Here is a 10437-nt window from a genome sequence, read left to right as displayed (position 1 = left end):
ACTGGATTCATTGTTGATTAATGGTATACATAGATTATATACTATACACTAATTTACAAGGTTATACATATCTTACACATTCGACAAATATTTTTTAAATTTAAGCGGCTAGATAAATAATAATTATTTAAATTAATTCTTCCTAATTAAAGAGCACTGAAATATTTTCAAACAATTAGTTCTCCTTTTTTGGTTTTACTTAATACACAGTGCATATAGTGGACAACAAAAATATGTTTTCTTTATCATTTTCGTCCTCTACCATTCCATTTGCAAATTCCTAGCCATGGAAATTTTCTCACTTCAAACGCTTATCTTCGCTATCTTAATCTCTCTCTTTTTCTACTATTTCTTATTTCTCCTTAAAAATCTCAAAAAACCCACAAAACCAGGCTTCAAAATCTACCCACTCGTCGGAGCTTTACCGGAGTTCCTCTTAAACCGTCACCGTTTTCTTGAATGGACCACCGACGTACTCTCCAATTGCACCACCAATACCGCCGTCTTCTACCGTCCTGGTAATGTTCACGGCGTCATCACTGCCAATCCACTCAACGTTGAGCATATGCTTAAAACCAACTTTGAGAATTTTCCTAAAGGCATCCGTTTCTATACTCGGCTTGAAGATTTTCTGGGTGATGGAATATTTAATGTTGATGGTGAAATTTGGAGAATTCAAAGGAAATCTGCTAGTTATGAATTTAGCACCAGATCTCTCAGGAATTTCGTCATGGAAACTGCACAGGTAATGTTTTAATGTCATTGTTAGGGGGTCACATAGGTAGGTTGTGCTGATTTTGGGCGGGTCAAAATGAATCGAGTCAATATATGAGCGGGTTATTTCGCCCAAAAGTAATTTAGGCTGAGATGGACTAGGTCAAGTTGACCTAAAATTTGGATCATAATCTAACCCCTCCAACTCTTACTAAACTTTAATATGTATTATTTTATTGTGAATTATTCAATGGTCAAATAAGACTTATTTTCTCTTGAATCTACTAAATCAAATGAGTTGGGTAGATTGAAATATTTCGCATGCATTAGTAAATAGTAAATTTGGACCTTTTCTCTGTAATTTATCAAAGCACTACTACTTAACAAGTCACTTAAAGTGGGTCCTCATTCTTTTTCTTAAATGTGAAAGCACTATTTGTTTGATTATAGGTGGTGCATTGGTGTTTTGATATTACAGTCAGTTTTCTGTAACAACATCGCTATATGAGAGCCAATTCATTATAAAAGCCAAATTTTTTAATTATGGAACCAATTTTCATACTATGTTATAATATATGTTTTCTATAACATCACTTCGCTATAACATCCAAAAAAATCTAAAACACATGAGGTTGTTATAGAGAGGTTTGATTGTATATTGAATTTGTCACTTCATTTATGTTAAGTACTTAGAAGAAATGTTTTAATTTATTAATGTTATAACAGGTGGAAATACATACACGTTTGATTCCAATTCTTGAAGCAGCAGCCAAAAAGGATAGAATTATTGACATTCAAGACATCTTAGAAAGATTTGCATTTGATAATATTATCAAGCTCGCATTCAATGTTGATCCAAATTGTTTAGGTGGAGCTGAAAGTGAATTCATGCAAGCTTTTGAAATTGCAACAACTCTAAGTTCAGGTAGGTTTATGTATGCTATTCCCTTCCTTTACAAAATCAAGAAATTCTTGAACATTGGATCAGAAAAAAAGCTACAAAAATCAATCAAGATAGTACATGAATTCGCGGATAAGATCATAAATTCAAGAATGGAAGAACGAGCTGAGAATAAAGATGAAGACTTGTTATCAAGATTCATGGCGGATAATCAATTCTCAGCTAAATTCTTGAGGGACATAGTCATTAGTTTCATATTAGCTGGTCGAGACACGACATCATCGGCGCTTACTTGGTTCTTTTGGATATTATCGTCAAGGAAAGATATAGAGGAAAAAATATTAGAAGAATTAGAAGATATTCGTCGAAGAAATGGGAAAAAGATTGGTGAAGCTTATAATTTCGACGAATTAAGAGAAATGAAGTATCTTCATGCATCTATTTCAGAAGCAATGAGGTTATATCCACCAGTACCAATTGATACAAGGTCATGTTTGAAAGATGATATTTTACCAGATGGGACTTTTATTGGTAAAGATTGGTTTTTTAGTTATCAAACTTATAGTATGGGAAGAATGGAAAATATTTGGGGTAAAGATTGTGGTGAGTACAAACCAGAAAGATGGATTGATGAAAATGGAGTTTATAAGCAAGAAAGTCCATTTAAATTTCCAGTATTTCATGCTGGACCAAGAATGTGTCTTGGAAAAGACATGGCTTATATTCAGATGAAGTCAATTGCAGCTTCTGTTTTAGAAAAGTTTGAATTAGATGTTCAATTAGAGAATGGAAAATGTCCTGAGTATGTGTTATCTTTGACTCTAAGAATGAAAGGAGGATTACCTGTGAAGGTAAAAGAAAGATATATGACCAATAATTAATTTTGGGTTTCGGGTTTTGGTCACAAGTACAGTATAGCTTATTCTAAATAAAAGTTTGCTGCATGTTTCTTGGTAATTTGCTTTCTTTGGAAGAAAGGGAAAGTTTTGGTAAGAATATATGTGGATCATTGATTTGAATAATATAATGTGATTACAATCTGAAGTTTAATTTAGAGTGCTGAACAATTCTTCAGTTTAATTTAAAGTCATAAATGTGACTTCCTTGCGTTTCATTATATCGATGATTGCTATACATAAATTATGTAGGCAACCGAACTCAACAACAATCATTTAAGCATTGAAATGAATGATGACAATAAATAAAGTTTGTAACAAGATAGTCAAGGTGCGCAAAAGATAATTCGGACACCACACAACGTAAACGCCTTGGTTAGTACCTAGCAATGGCTTGTCAACAGTTGAGCATTGAGACTCCATAATCTAACATCAATAGGGGAGCTCAATTTTTCCCACAAAAAAAGAAGGCAGAATATGACCTCCGTCAATACAACATTAATAGAGCGAACCAAAATACATCCCGTATTGATTTACACCTAAAGCATTAAAAATGATAGTAGGAATTTCGGTCACCATATGAACAAAGTAAACCTAGGGAGCACAAACATAATATAGATGGGAAAAAAGCATACATCCACAGTTACAGAGAACTTAAAGGAGCGTTGCCTTTCTTCTTTGATAATTGAAGAGCGATAACCTATTATTGCAGATATATCACATAAAGAAGAAGACCGTCGCCCTATATAAGTATGATAGCTGTTTAAAAGTTAATGTTACTATTGAAGCTAAGTGAACTGTGAGGACCATCTGATCTTATGCTATCTACAAAATTGGTTGTCCATGATGCCTCTGCTACATGAATGCTCCATCTTCAAGTAGTCACTAAAGGAACAGATCCTTTAAATGGAAGCATACAAGAATAGGTGACATACTTGACACTGTCAATCAGCACAACGACGAATATCCGAGAGAGGGACTTTGGACCCATCATGCCATCAACATCACCATCACCTCCCTCTCTTGGATCAACAAGCACAGATACAACCATGGAAGAAAGTGACTTATTTCCACTGAAGTTCTCTTGCTTTCCAGTTTGTTCTTCAGAAATGTTGTGGGAGGGTCTAGAAAGGGTAACGGAATGACCATTGAGGATCCTTCTATTTCTAACCTTGTGGACGCGTGTAGCATTCTGCCTTTCTTCCATAGATAAATTCCTCGTATTGGTAGCAGGAACTACGGCTCCTGGAGCAGAAGATGACACATCGAACTGGAACACTTCTGTACACATGCCTGAACTCAACAAAGGCCCTGACCAAATGAACACACAAAAGCATTAAACTACTGGAAAGGGGAAGGCTTCTTCAAATCATCAATTCAATTGGAACATGCACTATGAAGAGGAAGGTACAGTGAGGACAGATAGAGAATCAAGAAAGGGACTGTGCAAGAAACAAAATTAAGAAAGGGTCTGTACGAGAAGATAGTCATTCCCAGTAACTCAGAATTCGTAGCTCCACAAAGCAAACATGTGAAAGAGAAGCAACTCAAAGCCAGATTCGACTCCATGGATATGTTTTATGGTATAATGTGCAAGAAAAATACATTTCCATCCACAATAACAGGGAAAATATCAGCAAAGCATAAGTTGAATGATATGAGGTACTTAACAGCACTCAGTCATATCACAAAGATAGGAATTAACAGAGTAGGTCTAGATTGATTAGCACTTACCAGCAACACCTTCAAGGAACCACTGTTGCACAGTTGACTTTCCATTCTCCTCTCCAGTTCCAAGAACCCTTTGTCCCACTGCCGTACTTCGATAAAGGTGAGGATGGCTTCCTGCGATAGCAGGGGCTAAATCCTCAGGAACTGCGAGGCCTGTCTCTCTATTGTTCTTATCAGCACCTCCATGAGATGCCATGGCTTTTTCACTTGCCAATACAGAATGAATTATCAAGTTTCCATCAATCTTCACAAGTTTATCATTCCTTGGGACATACAAGGATGCAGCTAGAGGGTCACTGCCATTGACATTTGGCTGAGCGCTCTCATCCTGACCTCTCCGACTACAATGTGAGCTAAAATCATTTCCACCGTACTTTCCAGAGTGACCAGTCCCATTCACAGGTCCGTCAACAGCCAAGACTCTTCCCTGATGTTTCTCATAAGACCCACTCCAAAAAGAATCTCCACTCATGAATGGTTCCCTCGTTCCTCCATATCTCACATTTAATAAAGGAACCAACCCACCAAATAGCAGCATGAAGAACAACAAGCCAAGGAAACTAACACTTGCAACCTTCTTAGTTTTCACCTGAGTCCTCTTTTTCTCCACTTTCTTGCTACTCTTTGGCGCTGGCGCTGCACCCTGTGGTTTCAACTTAGGAATGGGAACCAATGGCACTTGTGATCCTTGCGGTTTCACCATATAAGGTGGTGTATACGGCATCCACGGATACATCACAGGATGATGTGGATACATCCCAGGGGGTGGTGGTGGCACCTGCGAAGGTACACCAGCACCCCCCAACTGCGTCTTTAGAGTAGCATTTTCCGCAATTATATAAGCTACCTTAGCATTCAAATCTTGAATTGTTGAATGCATTATTCTAACTTTATCTTCTAATTCCTCAACATAGTGCTTCTTTCTTTGCCTTGACAGTTGAGCACTTTCCCTATTCCTAACCAATCTAGCTCTCTTCTTTTCATCCTCATCATTATTAACATTGTCACTCAATGCAACATTAGTCAATTTTTGGTGTATGTTTATGTTATTAGAATCTTCACTACTTTTTTTCCTCTTCAACAAGGAGCTACATTTACTTATATTAGCATTGACACCCTCTAATTTGATTTTCTCTTCTACAGCTCCATTTTTTATTGAATTATTTTCAAAATTAGGAGAAGAATGTACCGATTTGTTCGAATCTGACGGATAATTCAGCCCTTCTGAGACATTTGAACCATAATTGCCTGAACCCTGCGACTCCGGCGAATGGCAATTCAAAACCCTAGCATCACCCAAACCCTTGTTGTCATTAGCAGACTCCCGAGAACCCTCATGGTTGGATCCATTGGACTCCGGCGATGGCACGTTCAGGTACCCGGCGACATCGCCAGAAACCTGGTGGGACGACGTCGACGACGTTGCATTCAAAACATCTGAGCCGCTTGAGCTCTGTCGAAGCTCCGGCGATGAAGTATCCATAACCATAACGCCTCCAGCTGCTTGATTTCCGGAAAAATCACAGAATTCCGCTGACGTCGACTTGAAATATCTAGAAGAATCGTCGAAATCCCTAACCAATTGACTCCCAGGTTGACCAAAGCAATTCAGGTCAGCTGGAACAAATTTCGAACCCGGAGGTTCCTCTCCAGAAGAATTATCAAAATTCTCGATCAGTTGATTCCCAGGTTGACCATAAAAACTCGGGTCAACTCGATCCGTATCCGACCCGAGACAATCGGCCAGGAAATCAGGGTTGAGAACGGCATCACCGTTATTAAGGAAGATATCATCGAAGGATAAATCGAAATCGAGGTCATCAAGCATGAATTCATCGCCCTCCGGTAATTCCATTGGAAACCCGTCGATTTTTCCTTGATCTGCTGCAGTCATGTGTTGGGCAAAATAGGTAGGGTCAAGCGGTGGAATTGGAAGACCCTCAAATTCACCAGTGGAATTCGCCGCTGCAGACGGCGGTGGATCGGCCAAAATCGGGCCAGCCATGTCTGGAGTTTTTCAATTTCCCGCAATTGATCAGAGAGAGAGAGAGGTGGGTGGGTTTGGCGGGGGGTGGGGGAGGGTGTTAAGAGAAGAAACTGAGATGATAGAGAGAATTAAAATTGGATTACGCGCTCTTGCTTTTCTTTCAAGGAAAAAAAAAATATTTTTAAGATACTTATATTGTACGGAGTATTTTTTCTTTTTTTTTTTGGCTTTTACACAAATTGTATTTGGATTAGATGTTTCCAGAACAGATAACCGTGTTATTGTATTTGAACACTCACTCAAAGTCATACATATTACTACTATAGTACTATAGATTACGCTATGAAAACCTCTATATTCAAAGAAAGCCAAACTAAAATAAAACCTACATCAAGTTTAAAATTAGTAAAAAAAGAAATAAAATATGCTGAATTGGAAGTGAAAACGGATTGCCTACTGGCTGTCAAAGCTAATTAAAGAGGAAAGCATGCAATTTCACCTTCTTAGGGCTATTATTGAAGAATATAAATAGTTGTTGGAAGTCAACAAGGCGATTACTACTCCCTTCGTTCCAGTTTAAGTGAACTTATTTTCTTTTTGATCTGTTCCAAAAAGAATGACCCCTTTTTAAATTTGGAAACATTTAGCTTAAACTTACAATTCTACCCTTAATGAGAAGCTTTTATAACCACACAAAGACTCTAGGCCCTTTTTAACTTGTTTAGGATCACAAACTCTCAAAGTCTTCATTTTTTCTTAAATTCTGTACTCAGTCAAACATGTTCACATAAATTAGAACAGAGGAAGTATCTTCGTTTGGAGGAAGACAAATAAAAATACAGATTTTCTGGCAAATGAAAGGATGAGACATAACAAAGATTTGATAGTAGGCAAAGGCTTATCTAGTGTAGAATTTATGGGTTCAACTGAACTCATATCTTTCGCTCATACCGTATATTTTTACTTTCAAAAATCGTTAAATATGTACAAAATAATAAATTTCGAATTCATTAAATTAGATGAGATGTGGTAGAATTGAGATGAGGTAGAGGGCAACCTAAAAAATATTGGGGACAAGTGATCAGGCACAGGACATGGCATGACTTCAGATTACCAAGGACATGGCCCTAGAGAGGAAGTTGTGGATGTCGAGCATTAAGGTTATAGGTTAGGAGGTAGTTGGGCATATCTCTACGGCGCTCCAGAGTGAGGCTAGTTTGTTTGGACTTGGTCTTAGACTGTTAGTGGCTAATGTTGAGTTGACACTACTCTTTCGTACCTCTTAGTGCCAAGCTTTATCTATTATTTTGCTTTTCATCTATTTTCTAGTTTTAGTGATGCTATTCTTTGTTCTATGATTTCTGTTGATGGTACTAATATATTGCCTTTTTCGTCTTCTTTTTGTCTTTGGAGATAGCCTATCTATCCCTCGGAGTAGGGGTAAGATTTGCGTACACACTATCCTTCCCAAACCCTACTAATGGAATTTCACAGGATCATTGTTGTTGTGGTAGAATTGTGAATTTAAATCCATAAAATTTAATTCTATATTTGCCTAGTACGAGAAGATGTGATCACAGAAGGGGAGTTTTTACTCGTGACAAATCCATGTAAAGCTTATGAACGATTTTAAATAGTTAACGTAGTATTTTTCAATGTGCCAATGGGGGAAAAAAACAGATAATGTTGTAACGACTCTTTAAAATAACATGCACTAATATAAAGTTGCATTGTACTTCAATAGTTTTTTTTCCTCATTCGCTTAGTTAACAATCTTTTAAAAAAATATGGGAAATATTTTTCTGTAGTGTAATAAGCACGACTTTGGAGCGAAAATTCAGCCGAATTCCTTCAAAAGCAAACTTTAACAACCCATTCCACATGATATACAGTTTGACTTCTTACTAAAAATACTAGTAGTATACTATTTAAGAAGTAAGGGATCGTTTGGTTGGGATAGTATGGTTGTTATCCCACCCTCTCATAAGGATAAAAATAAAGAAAAATAATACTATATAGCCGGAAAAATGTATACTCCCTCCGTTTCATATTTGATGAGGTAGTTTGACTCGGTACAGAATTTAAGAAAAAAGAAGAATTCTTTTGGAAACTTGTGGTCTTAAAAGCTTAATGAGTAAAAGGTTTGTGGGGCCATGACATTTGTGTGGTTATAAAAGCTTCTCATTAAGGGTAAATGAGTAAAATGAAAAAGTTTAAAGTTGAATTGTTTCCAAATTTAGAAATGTGTCATTTGTTTTGAAACATACTAAAAAGGAAAGTACCCTATCTAATATGAAATGGAGGGAGTAATTTTTTTTTATATATTTTTTGTGTATATATACATTCTGTATATTATATACAAGAATTATATAAATTTTATACACTTTTTCGGCTATCAGATGTAAATAGTTTTCGGCGCAGGCTAAAAGTTATAATATCCCTAAAAATAACACTATAATTCCGGAATTATTAGTTATACCGTAATTTTATCTCAACCAAAAATAAACTCATCTCAAATTTTATCCTGGAATTAATTATATCCATTATCCCTCGCAACAAACGAGTCCTAAAGCTCACATGGTACCCATCTCTCGATGACAAGTTGATAATAGATGGAAATCACAACTTAAACTTGTGACATCACTATATAAACAGAATAAACAAAATGGTGGCATATATAATTGCCTGCGATCTAAGCCAGAAATTAAACCAAAGTTAGCAATGGAAAGAAAGATTGAAATAGTTTCTATGGAGTTCATTAGACCTCTTTCTCCCACTCCCAATCACCTTAGATGCTTTGAATTCTCTTATTTAGATCAGATGGCACCACCTACATCTGTTCCCTTAGCTCTATTTTATCCTCCTCCTCTGTATGGTGGCGACGAAGCTAGGGCAGCTAATTCATCAAGATTACTTCTTTTGAAGAAATCTTTGTCTGAAATACTTGCTCGCTTTTACCCTTTTGCTGGTCGAATCAAGAACAGCTCAATTGAATGCAACGACGATGGGGTGCCTTTTTATGAGGCTTTTGCTCATAATTATCAGTTGGAAGACGTTCTTAAACAACCAGATGTGGATGTACATTTCCTTCCTACTGTCGAAGACAACTCATTATTGTCCTATAGTACAGTTCCATTACTCGTACAAGTCACCATTTTTGAATGTGGAAGCATGGCTATTAGTACGCGTGTTTCTCACAAAATTGCTGATCGTGCCTCCTCGTGCGCCCTGATCGATGCCTGGGCAATCACTACTCGAGTTGGCACCAAATGTGCAGTTCCAGAATTTGTTGCTGCTGCAAAATTCTTGCCACCTCCTAATCCTCGAGTTTTGCCTACATTGCTTGAATCACAAAAAATCTCCTCATGTGATAATAACCAACATATTAGTAAAATCTTTGTCTTTGATGCTTCTACTATTGTATCGCTCAAGGCTAAAGCCATCAGCGATGTAGTGCCAGTGCCAACACGCGTTGAAGTTGTTTCAGCTGTGATATGGAAATGTGTCATGGCCGCTACTTCATCAGGGCCGACTGGGAGAAGGTCGTCATACTTGATTCAAAATGTCAACATGAGAAAGCGGTTCGTTCCTCCAATGCCAAAACATTGTGTAGGAAATGTTGTTGCAGTTAGCGTAGCCCGTAAAGGTGAGAATGACTGTTGTGATTTGCCTACCTTGGTCTCTTGTATAAGAAAAGGTTTATTAGAACTGAGTTTCAAATATAAGAATAAACAAGAACGAGATGAGGCAATTTTTGCCATTCCCTACGACAGCATGGAGCTCACGAGAGCATTTAGGCGTCGAGAGGTAGATATATACCTTAATAGCTGGTGTGGTTACCAATTTTATGATATTGATTTTGGTTGGGGAAAATCTTCGTGGGTTAGTCCAATTGAACGTCACAAAAATGTTATTTTCTTGATGGATTCAAAAGATGGTGGTGGAATAGACGCATGGGTTTGTTTGAAGGACAAAGAAATGGAAGTTTTTGAGCATGAGCTTAAGCTGCTAGCATTTGGATTTGACAAAAATTGAAGACCTTTTCAGCAAGTTTGCATCAACTTTAGTTGTTATCTTAGGTGTTGGCGACAAGAGGAAGTTGCTCAGATGGTCAGCACCCCAACTTACAACCCCAGGGTCATGCGTTCGAATTATCAAAGGAGCAATAGTTCCAACAAAGGATATATATATATATATATATATATATA

At 37.2% G+C, this 10437-nt stretch overlaps 3 protein-coding genes across 3 annotated transcripts; 2 read left to right on the top strand and 1 right to left on the bottom strand.

Annotated features, from left to right (window-relative positions):
• Nucleotides 1-206: 206 nt before the first annotated feature.
• Nucleotides 207-2665, top strand: LOC107828765 (cytochrome P450 CYP94D108). Its single transcript, XM_016656136.2, has 2 exons — nt 207-745; nt 1441-2665. The coding sequence occupies exons 1-2, from the start codon at nt 287-289 to the stop codon at nt 2494-2496; spliced, it is 1515 nt and encodes a 504-aa protein (XP_016511622.1). The 5' UTR covers nt 207-286; the 3' UTR covers nt 2497-2665.
• Nucleotides 2666-3057: 392 nt separating this feature from the next.
• LOC107828766 (bZIP transcription factor 17) lies at nt 3058-6430 on the bottom strand. Its single transcript, XM_016656137.2, has 2 exons — nt 4246-6430; nt 3058-3822 (listed from the first exon to the last, which is right to left on the bottom strand). Exons 1-2 carry the CDS (start codon nt 6245-6247, stop codon nt 3386-3388), a joined length of 2439 nt encoding a protein of 812 aa, XP_016511623.1. The 5' UTR covers nt 6248-6430; the 3' UTR covers nt 3058-3385.
• A 2520-nt stretch (nt 6431-8950) lies between these two features.
• LOC107828764 (akuammiline synthase 1-like) lies at nt 8951-10264 on the top strand. The gene has a single exon (XM_016656135.2). The coding sequence runs from the start codon at nt 8951-8953 to the stop codon at nt 10262-10264; it is 1314 nt and encodes a 437-aa protein (XP_016511621.2).
• Nucleotides 10265-10437: the final 173 nt, after the last annotated feature.

This window comes from Nicotiana tabacum, chromosome 5, assembly GCF_000715075.1.
Source record: "Nicotiana tabacum cultivar K326 chromosome 5, ASM71507v2, whole genome shotgun sequence".
Lineage (NCBI taxonomy): Eukaryota > Viridiplantae > Streptophyta > Magnoliopsida > Solanales > Solanaceae > Nicotiana > Nicotiana tabacum.
This window is presented reverse-complemented; position numbering and strand designations above follow the sequence as displayed.